The 19585-nt window shown below is 52.9% G+C and overlaps 3 protein-coding genes across 3 annotated transcripts; 2 read left to right on the top strand and 1 right to left on the bottom strand.

Annotated features, from left to right (window-relative positions):
• Positions 1 to 869: 869 nt before the first annotated feature.
• On the top strand, positions 870 to 1373 carry CORC01_12648 (uncharacterized protein; the record flags this gene model as incomplete). Its single annotated transcript, XM_022624267.1, has 1 exon — positions 870 to 1373. One exon carries the CDS (start codon positions 870 to 872, stop codon positions 1371 to 1373), a length of 504 nt encoding a protein of 167 aa, XP_022469238.1.
• A 4596-nt stretch (positions 1374 to 5969) lies between these two features.
• On the top strand, positions 5970 to 9719 carry CORC01_12647 (uncharacterized protein; the record flags this gene model as incomplete). Its single annotated transcript, XM_022624266.1, has 3 exons — positions 5970 to 6084; positions 6269 to 9580; positions 9634 to 9719. The coding sequence occupies 3 exons, from the start codon at positions 5970 to 5972 to the stop codon at positions 9717 to 9719; spliced, it is 3513 nt and encodes a 1170-aa protein (XP_022469237.1).
• A 1563-nt stretch (positions 9720 to 11282) lies between these two features.
• Positions 11283 to 11700, bottom strand: CORC01_12646 (uncharacterized protein; the record flags this gene model as incomplete). Its single annotated transcript, XM_022624265.1, has 2 exons — positions 11283 to 11541; positions 11651 to 11700. The coding sequence occupies 2 exons, from the start codon at positions 11698 to 11700 to the stop codon at positions 11283 to 11285; spliced, it is 309 nt and encodes a 102-aa protein (XP_022469236.1).
• Positions 11701 to 19585: the final 7885 nt, after the last annotated feature.

The raw sequence follows: 19585 nt of genomic DNA, 5'->3' as shown, positions 1-19585 counted from the left end.
TTACCACAGCTGGTCGTACCTTCTTACAACTGCAGGACGGTGCGACGAAATGGGTCTTACCGCACTGTGCCTGGTGGGATCTGGACAGTGGCACGATTGCCTACCTTACTAAGTACGATATGTAACAAATTTTTGTCTCCACTCCCGCTGACTTAGGAACGTACCCTACCAATCCAGCCTGGGGACGGGTGGCCTCTCACCCCAACCCAACGTTGCTTCTCGTCTCTCAAACACTGGACACAAAAACAGACACGGCAGAGGTGGGATAAAGTACTACCTACTACTTTTGCGGCTTGCCTTACCAGCACGATCCACGACACAACTACGAATTGCCTTGCATCTGCTCCATGCACTGGGCCCTGTCCTGCTGCACCTCGACCTCCAAGCCCTTCCCTTGGGTGCTTGGGTGCTTGGGTAGCTGCACTTGCACTTGCACATTTCCCAGCACCTACGGATACACTTGCACTTACTTGCCTTGCAGCTTGATGCAGCAGCGCTAGCGTGCAAAAGGCAGTGCGCCGCCTTTCTCGCCAGCCAATCACAATCCGCTTCGCGACAACGCCCTTGCTCCCCCAGCTTCATGCCCAGTGGCGGGCTCCCAAATCGATCGGCTGTTTTTGCTTACGGCATGCTCCCTCAATGGCTGTGTCCATCTGCGCTCTGCTCTGGCTTTATCTCGTCGACCCGTCGGGGCTCAGCCGATGCTATGCTGCACTATCCAATTTCAAGCCATGTTGAGCAATATCTCGATGCTTTGTCTGTTGCCACGCTCTTCTTCCTCTACTCGCCCTTGGCTGTCGCCTCTGCGAACGAGAACGCATATTGGGCAATGGACCACTGCCACATGCCGAATCACAGATGAGCAACAAATGAGCATGGTAGCTTGCCATTGGACGTCGGCTGGCCCATCAGATACCCGACGCGCTGATGCTGATGCAAGTCGTCTGCACTCTGCAACATGCAAAGAGAAACGGGCCTGGTGCAGCGACAAGAAGACGCATGCAATCCGGCCATGGCCCCATCGGCCACCGACGCTGGCACGATGCAATGTAATGAACGGATGCTTCAGCCTCCAGAAACCCATCATTTTACCTTGCCTTAGCTTTCACGGCGGCCTGCTATCTGCCCCCAGTAGGGATCATTACGGATATCAAAGTGACCACAAGACTTGGATCGCTAATTTTGCTGGCCTACCTCTTAGGTGTGACGGCAAGGGAACTCCATCGGCGAGCAGAGCACACTCGTATTCATGGATGGATGGCATCGAAATACCCAAGGAAAACCCAAGCATCAGCATATCGTCGGTTTCCAAGGCGGATTATCACTCCATACACACGAACCGCAGACTGAATGATGAACCACAGCTAGCCTGACCTCATCTTGCCGCTTCGATGATACCTCACTCATCATTTGCATGGGGCTACGGGCTGCTTAACTTGCGCCGGATTGGCTACGACGCAAAAACCCCTACCTCACATACATGCAAGCACACGCACAACCCTCATGCCTGCTTTCTCCGTGCCTCCTACAGATCAATACAACTCATCTGCATCCACGAAAGGCGAGAAACTTCGGTACCTGCTCTACCCGGCTTTCTTCGTGTGGCCCGAGGTACAGAGTAGTCCCGCCGGGCTCTGCGGCGGAAGATGTACCTGCCCAACCCGGCTGACCACGAGGCACCGTGTTGGATACGGAGAACCCTGATCGGCGTCCCTCGGTACCGATGTATCCAAGTATCTCCCATCGCTCTGCCACTCTGCGTCGCCTCACAGACGTGTGTCAATTGCAGCCATCCATCGGGGACTGGACCGTTGTTTCTTTTTCCTGCCACGGAGGGGCTATCGCTGAGGTGAGGGTGCCACGCACAACCACGATGCTTTCTTCAGTGCCCCGGAATTGCCCCTCCAAAAGAAGCCCGGGGTCATCAGCTGCACGGCCACTTCGTCCTCCGGCTATCGGTCGTGATCTACCTCGGAGGTATCTGCCATTGGCTGGAGCCGACGGTCGCAATTGTCAGCACACCGATTCGAGTGAGCGACAGCGGCCTGACCTGGTCGCTTGTGTTTCGCATTTCATCGCAATGGCTCATGTCAAGCAGAGCGGGAACGAAACCATCGCTGGCCAAACCGCATACACCCTCCTCAGTCGCAGCGCCAGCTTCTACAGCTGGATGCGTACCAATGTCAATGCCGGGCAAACCGGACCAGCCAGGCACAGAATGGAAAGACTGCGAGAGAAAAGAACTAAAAAGGGTGTGTCGCTTTGGTCGTACGTATCCGTCGTGCCACGCCAGGCCGGTGTAGTGTGCGACACCACTCAATTAGCTACCCTACCTTAGCACTCACACCTCACCGGGCGTCACATACCGTCTTTGCTTCGGATCATGTCCTAGCTGAGCCTCAGTGGGAAACTCAATTTCACAGCGGACACTCAACCGGGCCAGGCTTGGCCTGCGTCTGGAACAACCCCGGGCCATGAGAGATCCAGAGCGGGATCCTCCATCCAATCCACTCTGCCATTGAACCAGCCAACGACAGGCCTAGCATGTCGAGTTATGCGACTGGACGCGGGCTGCCCTGTCTCGACTGGACCAATGGGTACGGAGTACAGATACTTTGCACTCCGTGCGGATAACACGAAAGCTGAAACTATGAGGGACTGGGCAGATGCTCTATTTCCGAATATCTGCCCTGGCCTCACGTACCTTACCATGTATGCGGATGGATTGTGTGTGTGTGTGTGTGTGAGAGAGAGAGAGCCATGGCACGGCAGCTATTGTGCGGCGACTTTGGCAGGGGCGGGTGGGCGAACAACCAACCACAGTAGCGGCCGCGGCGATGGATGACGGACGTACTGAGCGAGCTCCGACAGACAGATGTCAGTGGATGCGCCTACATCATGACAGGGCGATACAGCATCTTGAGGTCGCAGAGCGGTTCAAAGCATGTCTTCTGGCTATGTGGCATGCTGTGCTCACGAGAGCCTGGGATGGGCTGGTTGAACGTTAGCGGGAACGGCTTCGTGCCGATTCACCATGTACAGCGACAATAGGCAAAAGTCAGTCTGTCCGTCTGATTCCTCTATCACGGCAAGCCTTCTGCCTCACGGCCTCTTATTGGTATCAGTCGAATAAGCTCGCAGAGGCTCACGCGTCGGGCCCAGGTCTCGTCGCCTTGCCGAGCTGTCCGACCCTCCGATACAGGTGTAGCATGTCTATTTCGCCATCGGCCCAGTCCCCCCCCGAGCGATAAGCCTGGCACGCCTAGAGAAGGCACAGACGGAAGAGCCTTGTCTGCTGATGGATAGGACGGCCTAGTTCACGTAGTTGAATCCGCATAGCATCTTGAAATCGCCCGCTCACGCACGTCAAACGCCAGCATTAAGCAGGCTGTCTTGGGAGAGAGAACAGAGCTTTTGGCGCACGGGACGTGGTCTCCAGACCCGATTACGTAGGTAACACGCCCGAGCCCATGTCCATGTCGATATTCGCAGCCCTGTCCCCTTTGTCCAAAGTGATTCAGGCTTCAGGCTTCAAAATTCCCGATTCCGTGGTGAATTAAATCTTTGGCGAGGTGGCCCGGTCTGAAGCGCGGCGTGCTGCATTCAGCCTGCAACGGTCCCCCCTACCAGCCTCTCCTTGTTTCCTCTCAACTGGTGTCCCCCTGACCAGTCTCTCCTGGGGGCTAGCCTGGGCGGGACTATAGCCAGGTAACCTGCAAGCGGGAATGAAGCTGTTGGTGGAAACATACCTATGTGCTAGGCTAGGGTAGCGATTCATAAAACTGCGTAGTGTAGTGGAAGCAGACGCTATTTCCTTTGGCCGGGGAATGCAGGATGGCGAGCAGAAAGTATATAGGAGATTTCCAGACAAGATGGAACGCAGGACTATTACCTTTTTTTCTCTCCTTATCTTCAACTGGCGTAGAAGGGCCAGCGAGAGTAGAATGCCTCGCGGAACTCGTGGGAGATGAATTTGCTTCCGTGTTTTACTGGTCTTGGTCTCTATGCGTATTCAGCATTCACGCCTACCATGTACAGCCTGCTTGCACTTCCCTCCCTGGGGCTCGCTATGTCATGTGCTCCGTCCATTTGTCGGCGGTGAGGCACGCGCCTCTGCAGCATACGTTGACTCGGCTCATTGCGGATACATAATATGTCAAGTGCCTCAGCCCACCGGTTTTCCGCAACCTTGGCCAGCAGCCTTCTTGCCCTCACTGCAAGTCGTAATCGTCAAGAAGCAATCAGGAAGCAATGGGATCCAGAAGCTGAGGTAGCCGGAAGTCCAGTAAGTTTCAAAGAGCTTCGTGGGCAAGGTGATGCCCCGCTACGCTCCCCACTACAGCCGGGACGGGGATGTTCAAGAGACCGCTGATTGGTGACGGACTCGAGCTCCCCAGAGGCATGTACCTCATTTAGGTAGTCATTGGACGGAGAGCAAGAAAGAAAGAAGGGAAACAGGAAGGAATGGTGGACTAAATGTGTCCCTTGTGGAGGAGGTACTTTGTCCTTCTCGGTCAAGCGATGCCGCCGCACTGTGCTCAGGCTATGTTTGTCATGTACAACTGACCTTGCCATACCGGGCTACCTTACCATACCACTTACCTACCAAGTAGTGTAGGTAGGTACGGTTCCTAGGTAGATTATCAAGAAGCAAGTGCCCACAGCTGCCTGCCTCACCGTGCCTTGCTTCTCTTGTCCAATGCAATGCTCTGCGCCGTCCGTATCTTGAGAGCGCGGAGTGCTTGTTATGATACTGGCACGAGTATTGGGGCTCTTGTCTCACCATTGCATCTCACAACTTTGGTCCGCTCCAACTCATGGAAAGATTCCTCAAGACAATGTCTACAGAGGTCTACAGAGATCAAAGGGGAAGGCCTTGGCGGATAAAGTAGCGCGTGGTCTGCGGCTGCAGACTGAGACCAGGACTGCTGAACTGTCGCTTGTCGCTCTTTCCCATCCATCAAATCTCCCATCCCATCGGCGGACCCTGCTTTCACCTTTTGTGGGGCTTTCTGCGCCCTGTACCCTTCCCATCCCCGGTCTGCGCACAGTATTTCCTAACTGACCGAGGTACTTTGCCTGATGTACCCTTCACGTCCCATCGTCCAAGGTACCTCGCACTAGGTACCCGCCCACACACCCACAACGCACACGCACACACACACACACAGTCTCTCTTTCTCTCCATCTCTGCTCTCTCACACACCAACTCCCGTGGTCCTCGCTCTTTCCTTCTCATTTTGCCCACATATGCGCCGGGCTGGGCTGCGACGAGCATTTCCCTAACAAGTACCTCAACTCCCCCTTCCCACCACTGCTCTTTTGATCCCCTCCTCCCCCTTCTTCTTTCTTCCCCCAAGCAACTGCTTCGACCGGTGGGAATTGTTCGTTCGACGAAAGCTTCAAGAGCTCTCTCCAGCCATACGAGGAACGAAAAGAGAGTGACAAAGGACAAAGACTGAGGAACCTTTTGCTGACCTGTTTCTCCTCTCTCTCCGACTCCGACTTTTTACCTTTCCTCTATATCCTGGCTTGGAATTAGCATGCCAACTACGGCTCCCAACAGCGACTTCTCCCTCTTGTCTTCCTCTTCCTCCTACTAAACACCGCTCCCCGAAACAACCTGGGCGCTCCTTTCCCGTCCCCATCCACCCCGCCATCCCTCACCAGTCCTTCTCACACACTACACATCTCACACACCTCTCACACCTATCACACCTCTCACACATACGCACACGCACACACATTCAGTCTTTCTCTCTGTGTCTCTCTCTCTAGTACACTTTCCTATCTGCTCTATCTATCTCTCTCACTTGCCGCTGTTGCGCACTCCCGCCCGCCGAGCTGCGCCCAAGCCCCCAAAAGCAACCCGACCTTTCTTCAACCTACCCACCCACCCACCTCTCTCTACCTTCTTCCTTCCTGCCTTTACGATCACGACGAACTACGATTACGAACTTCTCCAGACAATGGCTATGAACGACAGCGAGGCCAAGGTCGAAAAGAACACAAACATGACTACTCCCGCCTCAACCCCGGCCGCCGCTGCCGCCAGCAGCGCTGCCCCAACCACCGAAGACAGTGGTATGAGTTGCACCTCACCTTGCCCACCCCTCCAAAAACTGCCCCTCCTGTTCCCACCCGCATGTCCCGCCATTCAATCCCACCACCCGCCGCCCATGGCTTTCTGAGGAATGCAATGCAATCGACCCTTTGTTTGAATGGACACAACTCGAGCTGACATTTTGTTGCAATCTTTTTTCAGTAGCTTCTACCATCACCGTCAACACGAAGACGCCTGCCAATTTCCCTCCTCCCAAGACCGATAAGCCCCGCCCCCATGTGTGCGCGACTTGTCAGCGCTCTTTCGCCCGATTGGAGCATCTGAAACGCCACGAGCGTTCCCACACTAAGGAGAAGCCCTTCGAGTGTCCCGAGTGCACAAGATGCTTTGCCCGTCGCGATCTGCTGCTGAGACACCAGCAGAAGCTTCATCAGACCACGACACCCTCGTCCCGTCCTCGCAATCGTCGTGAGAGCGCCAGCAGCGCTGCACCTGGGGCACGGGCTCGTAAGAACAGCGTCGCCGGCCCCAATGCAGCCGCCGCTGCGAACGCCGCCGCCGCCGCTTCCATGCGACCTAGGGCAAACACCATCAGCCATGTCGACGGCAATGCGATGCAGATGATTGCCGCGGCCAACGCTCAGGTAGCGCGGGGCATGCCTCCCGGCACACACAGCCGTCACCCCAGTCTCGCGGGGTTACCCGTGCACAACATGGACTTTGGCGGCATGTCAGCCGCGATGGGTCACAGAGGCATGTCCCACGGTCTGCCCAAGCTCGAGACTCACGGCATCAACAATATGGACTTCAGCGGCTTGCGGACCGCGCCTCCCATGGCCGTTTTCAACCCCGACTTTGACTTCGAGGGTCTGCTGTTCGGCCCGGGCTCCACCATCAACCCTAACGCTCTCCACTACAATGATTCGCCGCAATCCATGGCCATGGACCAAGCTTCGCCGTTTCCCCACGGCCTGGCGGGCGATATGTCGACGACGCAATTGGACGACAGCTTCGACTGGCTGACCGGCTTCGAGCACCAGATGTCATTTCAGGGCGCCGACAATGCCGTAGACGGCTCGAGTCCCTCGGCAATTAGCACCACCAGCCAAAGTGGCATTAGCGACGTGATGGTGGACGGCTCCAATCATCACCCTGCCCCCGCAGGCACAAGTTCAATGTGGCAACCGGCCGTTATGGGTCCTCCCCAGGTCCCGAACCCGTTTGCCATGGATCTAAATGGTTCGGTCTTCCCAGATCTCTTAAACGGAGCACCCGTCTCACCACAACCTGCTGCGCAGAAAATGAACGATGCCTATTTCTCGACGCCGCCTCCCTCTCTTAGCTCCCTTAGTCCGTCGATGGTTTCCGGACTCAACACGCAAAACCTCAACCAAGCGCTCAACTTCAACGGAGGGCCAGAGACGCCTTCGTCCTTGAACGGCGGTAACCACGGTGTGTCGCCCGTCTCCACCATTACGGAAACGACCCGAGGTGCCATTGTTGGTGCTCTTTCGCAGTGCTCTCCCTTTGGTGGACGGAGATACTCATTTGCGACTCCAAGCTCGCCAATGTCGCCGGGCTTTCAGAACACGGCCAACAGTGTTCCAGACCATGTAAAGAATTTACCTAGCACTCAAGACTTACAACGATATGTTGGCGCTTACCTTCGTTACTTCCACCCTCATCTGCCGTTCTTGCACATTCCCACTTTGACTTTTGAGATGCCACCCACCGCTGCCAACCGATCCAACACTGTGGGGGGGAGCGGGTGTCTCATTCTTTCCATGTCTGCCATTGGAGCCTTGTACGAAATGGACCACGTCCAATCTCGGGAACTTTTCGAGATGGCCAAGAAAATGATACAACTGTACCTTGAGGAAAGGCGGAAAGCCGACGTGAGAAAAGCCGACTTGCGGAGAGCTCCGGCATCTGAACCGACGTCTCACAGCCAGGAACCCTCTGTTCACACCCCGGTATGGTTGGTGCAAGCCATGCTTTTGAATGTCGTCTACGGCCACAACTGCGGAGACAAGACGGCTAGCGACATCGCCTCCACCCACTGTGCTGCTCTCGTCAGCCTGGCCCAGGCTGCCGACCTGCTCCGCCCCATTCGCGTGGATTCCACCGAGGCTCATGATACCCATATGCATGACAATACGTGGAGCGGCCTTAAGTCGGACTCCGAGGAGCAAGCAGAGTGGCTCCAATGGAAGATTATGGAGGAACGCAAGCGTACTCTGTACGTCGTCTTCATCCTCTCGAGCCTCTTGGTTGCGGCATACAACCACACTCCAGCACTGACCAACTCGGAGATCCTGCTCGATTTGCCCTGCGATGAGGACTTCTTTGCTGCCGAGAGCGCTACGGCGTTCGCTGCCAAGGGTGGTATCCGCGCCGCAAACCACAACCGGATGACCTTTCACGAAGCTCTGGGCGACCTGCTCAGGTCTAATGAAAAGCAACAGAAGCAGCTTGCCTTCCAGAACGGACAGCAGGCATTCGGGCAGGGAAGCATGAATGATCTCAAGAGCGATCTCAAACCGTCAACGTTTGGCTGTCTCATCTTGATCAATGCACTGCACAATTACATCTGGGAGACGCGCCAACGCCACCACAACAAGGTATGGACCAATGAGGAAACCGAAAAGATGCATCGCCACATCGAGCCCGCTCTGAAAGCCTGGCAAGCAGCCTGGGCAAGCAACCCGAACCACAGTCTCGAGAGACCGAATCCCTTTGGGCTTGGGCCGTTGTCTGCCGACGCCATTCCGCTTCTCGACTTGGCCTATGTGCGGCTTTTTGTGAACCTAGCCCGCTCCAAGGAGAAGTTTTGGCAACGCGATTGGGATGCCATGGCCGACGAACTCTCACGAGGCAGCGAGATTGTCCAGCACGCAGAGCATTCGCCCGCCTCCAACCCGGAATCGACAGGCACCGATCATTCCGACAATTCGGTTTCGAGCTCTGTTTTCATTGAGTCCCCGGCAACCCAGTCGTCGTCATCTCCAGAATTTTCTGCTGTCAAGTTCCCGTCTCAGGCTCAGACTGCACCAAGTCGATCCACCTCTCGCAGGGAGAAGCATCTCCGTAAAGCCGCCTTTTACGCGGCGGACTCTCTGGCCATGTCCGACAAGTTGGGTGTCACATTTGCCGACTTCTCTAGCCGAGAACTGCCATTGCAGTCTGCCATGTGCGCGTTTGATTGTGCTCAAGTCTTGGCCGAATGGGTGGCAACTTTGCAAGATCGAGTCGGCCGATACCTGGGAATTCTTGGTCAAGATGATGTTGACCTATCGCAAGTTCCGGCGATCATGCTGCTGGAAGAGGAAGACGTCAAGCTACTGGGAAAGGTTGAGGAGGTGCTGGCTTCTGCAGAGATGAAGATGAATTTCGAGCTTGTTCAGGGCAACGTTGCAGGCGTTGATACTAGGATGCAGATGGACGACCACGCAGGCTACGCGGCCAAGATCCTCAGAGTCACGGCTTACATGCTTGACCAAGCCGCCGTGTGGCCAGGTAAGCGTCGCTCGCTACCGCACAATGGGCGCAGCCCTGCTAACCCTTGATAGTCACTCACCTGATGGCCCGATGCCTGGAGACTCATGCCACTCACATGCGAGCTAGAGCCGAGAAGTCTGTGATTCCCTGCGAGTAGGATGTCTGCACGAGGCTTTTGAGAATGCACATCATGCTGGACAAAAAGAGACGATGTTGGGCTCCGGTTTATTCGACGAGAAGGGAAAGTTCAAGGTCGCCGGCGACTAGTCTAAGTTGCTAAGGATACATCGATGAAGAAGGAGAAAGCCCGACGGAAGCCAAAAAGGGGCCGGATGCCGAAGAGCGAGAAAGATCACGATACATGGAAGCGACAACCAAAAATACCCCGACGCTTTTGTGGGAAAAGCCAAAAGTTTCTAAATGACGTTACGACGGGTTCCTGGCTAGGGAACCCATTTCAAAGCACGGCGCAAAACGAAGCCGCCAATTGTTTACGTTTACGTTGACGTTGCTGACCGATCTGGATATACAACCAGAACACGAAGCGGCGACTAACATTGTATATCAAAAAAATGCCTGGACAACCGGGCCACTTGGACTATTTGAGCACACGGATCGGCCATTCTGCCTTGAACAAGCTCCTTGGATGCTCAATCTTATCCAAGGAGTCTTCTTGGCAGAAAGAAGCCTGCTTGAAGGGGATTTTTGTATGACTTTGGATTGGGTTCGGTAGGGGTGGCGTTGATTTTTCATTCCAATTCTTGTGCGGATGTGGCGTACTGGCTCTGAGCTCGAGCCCGGCAAGTCAAACCTTGTCTGAGACAGTTTTCCGCAATATGGGTGGCACAGTTCCATCCGCTTTACTAGTCTCTTTCACGGCACTGTCGCATCTCACGGGCACTGCAAACGTTCTGCTGATAGGCAAGACCGCGGCTGGAGAAGAGTGGTTTAAGAAAGCTTCGCTTACCCTATAGTCTTTGATCAAAACTCGAGTTTTGCGGCTAGCTATGGACAGGTCGCTTTTTGTGGTACTTCAAATGTAGCAACATACAGGGTGGGAAGTCAATCGAGGTTGGGTATGGGCGGTCCGTTGGAAGTCCCTGCGCAGGAAGTTCGGTATCTTTGATTGAATGGATGTGATGCGAGATACCGGGCTGATATCGAGAAGTGGCTGTATGTAAAGTCATCATTTGCTTTACAGGTCGGCAAAGTCAGATGTTGGAAGGGCTTGGACCAAGATATACCGGCAGGGACAGGCTCGTAGACGGACCTGTTGAAAATGGATAAGGAACAAAATACAGTTAAAAGTACATGAGAAGAGTGACGAAGCCACACTATGGCCCTCCTGTCTGTGAGTAGGTCCTTCTTTGCTTGTACATGTAAAGGAATTCCAACACGGGGGTACAACAAGTCATGAGAGTTACCTTGGGACAGGAGTGTTTAGAAGTAAGTGGGTTCAATTTGTGTGGTCTCAACTTTCCAGGGAAAATGTTCGTCGTGGGGGGCCTGCGATCTGCTACCCCCTTGTGTCATCGATCTCTGTATCCCAACTCGAAGTCAACACAAATCTCGCGTACCCACGGGGGGTGGGGTGGGGTTGTTGCTTAAAGAAATGACAGTTGATTCACTGCTTGGGTCTACATCTATAAAAGGCCAGTTCGCTCCGCTAAAAAAACAAAACCTTCTCCCAACCACCATCCCAGATGCGCTCAGCAGGGCTTCAGCAGGGCTGGAACGTAGGCTTAAAGTCCGTGTGATTGAACGGTTGAGGAAAAGCGGCGGCGAGACAATCCGTCCCAAACTTGTTCTTTTCATTGGAGATGCAGCACTTTTGGTTCCCCTTGAGAGCGGCGTCAATGTCGCCGTCTTTGCAGGCGGCCTCGGTGAGGTTGGCGGTGAGGGCGCCGCTGGGCTCGTATCGTCCTTTGTCGGTCCCCGTGCTGATTGTGCCGGCGCATTGCACGCGGTCTGCTGCTTTGCTGGTGCAGGCGAGGGGATGTCAGTCTTGAGTTTTCAGGCTGGATGGTTTTGATCTGGTGTGGCGTATGGAAATGTGTAGTATGTGGAGAGGGAGGTGGCCGCACTTACACTGAGAGAGCTGCTGTGGCGATGGTGGCAAGAATGGTTGTGAACTTCATTTTGAAGGACTGCGGGAGATGTTTTTTGGCAATGTACTTCGGTTTTGTAAGAGTGAACGTAGTACTGTTTAAGAGTGAGTGACTTTAGTCTACCAGGACGACGTGATGAAATGATTGATGTGGGTGATGGTCAAAAGCAGAACGAGGCTGGGCCATCGTTATGTTTAAGTATTATCCGCGTCCCACGATCTCCAGCAGCGCAAGCGGCATTGTTGGTCGGGGTCCTGTTTCCAGCAAACGGCACCGCCGATGGCAGCACAGAAGGGAACTTGAAACGAGCCTCGTCGGCAACTATTTCGCGCAGCTTGAAGCTGACTATATTATCGTGTTATAGACCCATGAGAAGAGCGTGACTCTTTTGCGTTTGTTCGTATGGTGTGGTTCCGGTCGGTCGTTCGGTTGGAGGTGGTTTGCCGCATTACCCGTTGCGGTTGTGCTCAGCTTTCCCTGCCAATATTGAATCGCGTTGGAATTAGAACCGGGACCTCCTTTGCTTTGCGAAGCAGAGGTTTCAGCAGCCGGAACTCAATTGTGTGCCATAATTAGCCGCGCAAATCGTTGCGATCGCTGTCAAATTTCGTGCCGAGATCGAACGAACACTCTTGCCCCTGCCTCTTCCGTCGCGTTTGATATAGTTCAAACTTGGCCCTACTGACTCAATTCACGACATGACAATCTGGGGAACGGACAGGCTCGGCGTGGTGCTAACGTCGGGGTTGAGCCAAAGGTGCATTAGGTTGAAAGTAATTCCAATCTTAAATCTGGCCAGTCAGTCAACAAAGGGCGTTTGGAAAGCATCAACTCGTCGCTTTCCCATCATCCGGATATCCATCTTGATACCGTCCCCGGGACCCTCGAGTCATGGCTCAGGCAAGTGCCGCGAACTTTATCTCGGATGAGGAATGCTGGCCGCTGCGGGCGAGCTGCCCCCCTTACGGGGGAGAGCAACAGTTCCATGTCCACTTGGGACGAATCTCTAAGCATCGAAGTGGCTTAGCTCAACCTCCTTCAAGACGCTTAGTTCCACCTCGGATTTCCTCCTGCTGTTGGAATGGGTTGGGAACCGATCGGTGTATAAACAGGATGAACATGGTCGACACGCCAGTCAATCCGAGTCATTTCCATTGGGGCGGCCCTGAGCACACTGGGATATGATCTTCCCGTGCATCCTTGAAGCCACATACACTTATTTCTTGTAGCCCTGAGATAGACAACGTACCTCGAGGTTTATGGTCAAGTTGTCAACTTGGGATAGTAAAACTTATAACAAGCAAGTCACACAATAAGGTCATTTTGCTCAAGGTCCGCGGCTCGTAATGTGTTGGGTGTGCCTGTATGCATAATCTCTCTCCCGAACGACTCGCATTACCGCCATCGGACGAAGTCAGACATGAGTGGGGACGGAGCTTGGGCCAGCTTGATCGGCTGGGCGAGACAGATATATGAGAGCGATCCCGGGATCTCTGGTTAAAAGGGGTCCCCATAGGACAGTGTCACGGCTATACGGCAGCGAGACAGGCCTCCTGAATGACTACATAGTATAGCAGCGTAGTCCCGCGGACTCCCAAACCAGGGTATCCATGGAAAATGGCCAGCAAATCCAGCTTTTGGTTAAAGCCTGTATTGATCAAGTCAAGACTTCTTGCCAGAACGACCAGACACTATTGGATAGCAAGTGGACTATAGAAGAGCGAGAACCTCGGAATGCCCAGAAACGCCGAGGTCTATGCAGAATAGCGGCGTAAAAGGATACAACGACGAGAGCTTTCGGTTCATGCTGGATCCGTAGAGTGCCACCCATCTCAAATTCTGTGTAGGATCGTCCGAAGCCGAACTCCTCCTGGGGCTCGATGTCCCTCGTAACCAAGTGTGGCTAGTCAATCATATGTCCCTCTTCAAGGAGGGAGTGCCAGGCATCTCGGTTGGCTACGATTGACCATGGGCGGACCGTATTCTGATGAGTTCTACGGGATATGATAGGGAACATGTCCTGGCGGCTTGACAGCGGCCCAAGCACGTCAACGATGGTGCTCCCCGTCTGCTCTCCTGAATAATGAGCCGTGAAAGTGGCCGCCCAAGGGATTACCACTACGCCAGGTCCGCGGATGATGACAACAGTATTGACGCGGTTTGTTCTGGAGCGACCATCCGCCAGCTCGTCGCTGTCGAACACTGCTTGTGCCAAGTGGCTGCTGTCGAGATCCCAGCAAGGAAGACACTGTCATCTTCTGAAAGATAATACGTGCTTAGCCCACCCGAGTAGCACAAGTTGTTCTCCTCCAGCCCCCCAATAGATCCGATCGTGTCAACGCATGGAAGTTTGGGACTGGCGTAACCTCCTGCGGCAAGACCGATCTTCTAGACCGTGTCCAACTGAGACACGTAGTCTTGAGCTGTCGCGGGAGCCTCATCTTAAGCTACTCCAGACTGTCAGCAGTTGCTAGAGGATCAGAGGTAGCGCGTTTAGAGCCGTTGCAAGTTGAAGGGCCGGGGGGCAGTATTTGGCTCAAGTTGGGTCGAAAGAATGTGGCGCTGGCCGCGAGAAACAAGCATCTTCGGAACATGACGTGGAAGAGAATCCCCACTGCCCGCTTAATTGTGCGTCAAGAGTTGCATGTTGAGTATTTCCTATGGTGAAAAGTACTTATAGACACAGGGAATCTTTACTGATATAACTGCCGTGGAATACCCTACCTCGGGATTTGGGTATGCATAGGTAGCTGTATATTAACTATGTAGTGGGCACACCCACGGCCAAGATTAGATCCTCCACAATTCAAGGCTCATAGTTTTCAATAGTAATATGGAGCAGAGATCATCTCTGGGGTAGAAAAGTGCTAGCTATCTATGCACGGGTGCTTGTCACATCGGGCTGGAAACAACTCGTATTGTTGCAGTCTTCAAGCTGGCGAGTTTGAAAGGATTACCCAGGAAATTAATCGCAAACAGCTGTGCTACCTCGATGATTCATCTCACCTTATAGAAAGTAGGTTCTTGTTCTTTGACGGTCCTGCGTCCCAATCTCCAACACGCAATGTCCAGTCCATCAGAGTCCGGTTCTGAAGCTGCATCTTTCACATACGACCATACCCATTGGAAAATTCGGGATCCCGTCCGCTCTCCCATAGACAAGCTAATGAGGGCCGGATTAGTAGTTGGGTCGGTGACGACCAGCGAATACCTGGTGTTGTATGTTTTTTGTTGATTTCGACGTGATGTGTGGATCTTTGAAAGGAGAGGACGTGCTGGATGTAGCACTATTCTATTCTCCTTGCCGACCTGTCCTAAGCAATCCTCTACCAAGTTACAGAACCAAGCCAAACTCTGTGTCTTTCATAAAATTGTACACCTTTTTGTCTGTATTAATGCGTCCAGCATGTCGGCATTAAAGCTATTCGTACGTGGACGTGCCATACATTCCGCGGAACTCTTTTATTCCCATCCCAGCTGGGCACACGCACCGCGACTCATCCTTCCCAGTTTGGACAACCGTAGTGGGCTAGTGGAGAAGCCCCCCGTCCTTCCATGTTCTCCGCACCATGACCCACTTGGCAAGAGCCCCGCCCCGTCCCGTGTCCCACGCTACAGGACCGGACTTTGCCCCTGCCTCCCGGCCTCGTCCTTCTCTGCTTCACCTCGACCTCCCAAGTCGCTCCTCTTCTGATTCTTAAAGATTCAAGAATTTCAGCATCATGGTCGATAACAGGGTTGCACACCTTACCAGCTAGAGATTGCACGACAGTCTTCACAATTTCATCCCAACTCAGCCCACTCTGCAATATCGAATATCATCATCAGCATTCACAAACCAATTATCACCATGACTATTAAAGATGCGATGGTTCTCAACTAGAGCCACGTGAGTAATATTATTCGTAACTAAGAATAAATCCCCCCATTGCTGATGAGGTCTTCGTCGTCTCCACGATGCCTCCGTCGTATCTTCATGTCTGAGCGCAGGCGTTCGATCCGGCATAGGAGATGCTCTGCAAATGCACGGTGATCTCTAACCAAGTCATCCCAATTACGCATCAACAAGTCTGACCCGTCCACGTCGACAAAGCTATTGTTTGCATCAGTCCTCAAGCTGCAAAGATCTTCCAACGAAGACTTCAGAGAACTTTTCCAAGACCGTAATATCATGTCTCGGTCGCCATCTTCATCTGAGCGTGTTTCCATCTGTGACTGATGATCAGCGAGGGCTACGATTCCCGGCCTTGACGTAAATCTCATACTGCCCATGAAAGTTCATTCAGAGACGAGGTCCACCCGTCAAACCACTGCTGGAGAAGGTGGTCGAGCAACGACTGGAACACTGCGACTCCTTTGAGTGCGTCGCACACATCTGCTGCGCATCGATTCCAGAGTTGGTCTCCGCTCAGGTGCTCCCCCAAGAAGTGCGGCGAGTCGGCAAGTGTGACGAGGTTGAAAAGTGGGTTGTCAAGTCTTAGGGAAGTTGTTAAAGATATCGAGACTCTTTCTTCGACAAGATGCTTTTCCAGGGAGCCCGTTGGCGGCTGCCTTTGAAGGGAAATCTTCTCGCGACATATTGCCTGTCCTTCGCTACGGACTGGGAGATCCAATTGGGTGATGAGAGTTTGGGAGTTTGAGGGATAGCGGACGTGAAACTGGATATGGGCTTCGTTCTTCTCCAAGCGACAGTCTTTGAAGCAACATTGCTCCGAGCAACACTGTTTTTCGCAGCATCCGGCAACACAGCACCTCTTCAAACAGCAATTTGAAGAACAGTCATTCCTCACGCAGCGTTCCTCCATGCGGCACCAGCGGCTCCATGGCTGGTTCGGCCACCTTCCCGCATATTTTCTGAGAAAAGCAAACCCGCATCTCGCCAAGTGCTTGGTGTGCTCATATTTCCCAGATACTACGTGAACCAATATCAGGGCTTCCAAAGACTCGGTGATGACCGGCTCTTGCGGGGTTATCAGCCTATGATACTTGATGATTAGCATTACCATAAGTTTCAGTAATGAAAGAACCTTTTTTTTACCAGACTCTGCCAGAAATTTTGACCTGTGGTACTGCAATTTCTGACCAATCTTGGCGAAGGGAGCCATCCCTCACTCGAAATTTCCAGAACACCCGCTGTGGTTGCCGTTCGTGGCAAGCAAGCTCAGTCAAAACCAAGCGTGCGCCTGGATAGAACCCCCAATCCTCATTGAAATGACCAGGGTCGTTCCGAACAGATTGAGGAGCACACGGTGGCCATTTAGGTGCCCTTTCGTGAATGTCCCAAACCTCGGGATCGGAGACATTCCCCATTAAAGGTATGTACTCTTGTCGAATTTGTGCCCGGTCGCCTTGTTCCCATGTTTTCAAGTAGATCAATGTGGGTAATCTCTCGTCGTGCAATGGGGACTCCAAGCCGAATCGCTGTCTCACTCCATTGATTTCCGGTTCAAGCCCATGGACGAAAACATCTTTGTATACTGATTCCAGTTCCTCCGATACCTCTTTCGAGAACACTTGCCTGCTCCAAAATGTCTCCATGTCTCCTTCGTGGTAGGTGTAACTAGTTGGTCTGGCCAAATATCTGCGACTAGAGAGTCCTTGTCCTGGAAACAAATCTGTCTTGCAATCTCGGAGACGGCACTTCGTCTACGATGTCGTCCAATTGATTGCTCCAAAGTGCGTCTAGACGGATGGTCCGGATTTTGAGAGGTTTGAGGGGCGTTTCTGGTCGCGTCACGATAGCTCGAGTGAGAAAATTAAAGGCCTCGTGCTTGATGTTAAGTCAATGGCCATTACATAGGCTATTGCTTATGAAAAAGAAACGGGGGAGTGCATGCGTGTTCCGAACGATGCTGGACTTTCCAGGGCGTCTATTTCTCCTTTTTGTAAACTCTCGGGGGCTTGACCAGAGAAATCCAGGAAATTTGATGTGCATAGCAAAGGGTTGGTCAATTGAGTCGTCAATAGTCAACTGCAGACGCCTCATTTCTTAGTAACGCGTCGTTCCAGAGGCATAATTTGTAAATCTCACCGCAAATCGGCACCGATCAAAAAAGCCTCATGTTTGAACACGGATTGAATGAGGCGCATCCATGGGGAACGACCAACTACGGGCATATGCACGCAACGTGATGGAACCAAGCCTGTGAAACCAACCACACCCAGTATTGGTCTCCCTGCTTGCAGAAGGCAATTCATCCGTCACCATGGAAAGCCCTGAAGCTGGAGATAGGCCTCTAATGCAGTAAGTCCTGCCATAGATGCAACGAGAGGTCGAGCACCTTTCACCGCCTTTGCAGGACGCATGCAGGATATCAAACGGTACGACCAGCACTTCAAATTCTTTTTTTCAGTTCTCGCAGCATCTGTACTCCCTTTCGGTTGGGGGTTCTACCGTCGAAGAAGATGATCGCGCCATTAAACCTCAGTCACGATATCTTAAGAACTTCTAGCATAAGCAAAAGACACGCACTCACGTATAGCTGTTGCGCTCTGCGGAGGCGGAGAAATTAATGTGAGGCGATATGTGAACTAATGTCACTTGCATCAAAAGTACTTGAGGAAAGTAGGAGATATCACACCATCAATCGAATAAAACCGCTCAACAAACACCTAGGCTGTTACTATCTCGGTGGTTAAAGAAGGTGGCGGCAGCGGAAGGTATCTATTGCTGCAGCGACAACTGTGAAAATAAGGCTTGTGAACAGATTCTCGACGGGCGAAAAACGTTGGCAGGTTGGTGCTTCACTCGTCGCGATTTGAGGAACTTGGTTCACATGCTGCCAATGTCCGGCCTCCTACATGGCACCTCGTGCATCATGCCACGTAGGAGTTCTGCATGTCCACTGCAAAATTCCGTTCTGATGACATCAAAGTATGGATAGGCTTGCCGCAATGGGAGGTGATCTCATGTAAGGTATGTGGCGTATAAGTCGCGCAAGACTGCTGAGGGGAGGTGGCACTGAAAGTCATCGGACAGTCATCGATCGGTGAGGGGCTTCTGTCTGACAGGACGGTTTTTCAATGGCAGCTTCAAAAATGGCGTAAAGAGGAGGGATGTCAGCCCGCACCCGCCGTAGGCATGAGACCTTGGAGACTGCCACGTCTACAATTTCGGAAGCCTTCGCCGCGGAATTGAAGTTGCATGAGCCGCGATCGCCTTCGTACGTAACGAGTTGGGAAAACTGAAAATGCTTATTATGCATGTTGCGCCCTGTACATCACCCAGCGCTGCAGAGCGCAGTAGTTGCTCAAGTACTATGATATATGCGTCCTTCCCAAAAGCTTGTACTGAGTATTTTCCGAATCGCGGGATGGTACAGATAAACCGACAGCTGTGGGCGAACGAATTCTTTGGGGCTGTTGGTGTGCCCGCCAACGATGCAGTCCTCATACCCTGGCAGAACACAGCCGGTGTCTTGCAAGCTATGAAGAGCATGAGACACCAGAGTGCAGAGGCTAAATACCAGCGGAAAATTCACGTGAATTACATGCAAAGTTATGGAAAAGAAATCATCGTGTAAAGTAGGCGTGCTTCCGACAGACGTGCCAGATGTCACCTGTGGGAGCAGGTTTCTGAGGTAATCCACATGCACGTTCGATTGCCATCAAGCAAGCTGATATTCACCTATTTAGACCTAGGTAGTCTCTAAATAGGCGGCTTCTCATGGAAGGGCCAGCGTAAAAGTCAAAGCCGCAAAGTCAGTCACATCTCTTTTCCCACACGCTGCCGCTTTCACAGCGCTCATCGATCAGCTCAACGCTTTTTCTTAAGGTTTGTTTTTGGCAGCAATTGATCCAAGTCGCAGATCACTCATACACCTATGAATCCACACCTAGCCAACTCGATGATGTATCGCGTTAATCAGATCACTGGTCATCTTGTTTGGCTCTATGAAGGTGGCCCAAAGGCACG

This window comes from Colletotrichum orchidophilum (genome assembly GCF_001831195.1).
Source record: "Colletotrichum orchidophilum strain IMI 309357 chromosome Unknown Scaffold_160.1, whole genome shotgun sequence".
Lineage (NCBI taxonomy): Eukaryota > Fungi > Ascomycota > Sordariomycetes > Glomerellales > Glomerellaceae > Colletotrichum > Colletotrichum orchidophilum.
Note: the sequence above shows the minus strand (reverse complement) of the source record. Positions and strands in the feature narration are given on the sequence as shown.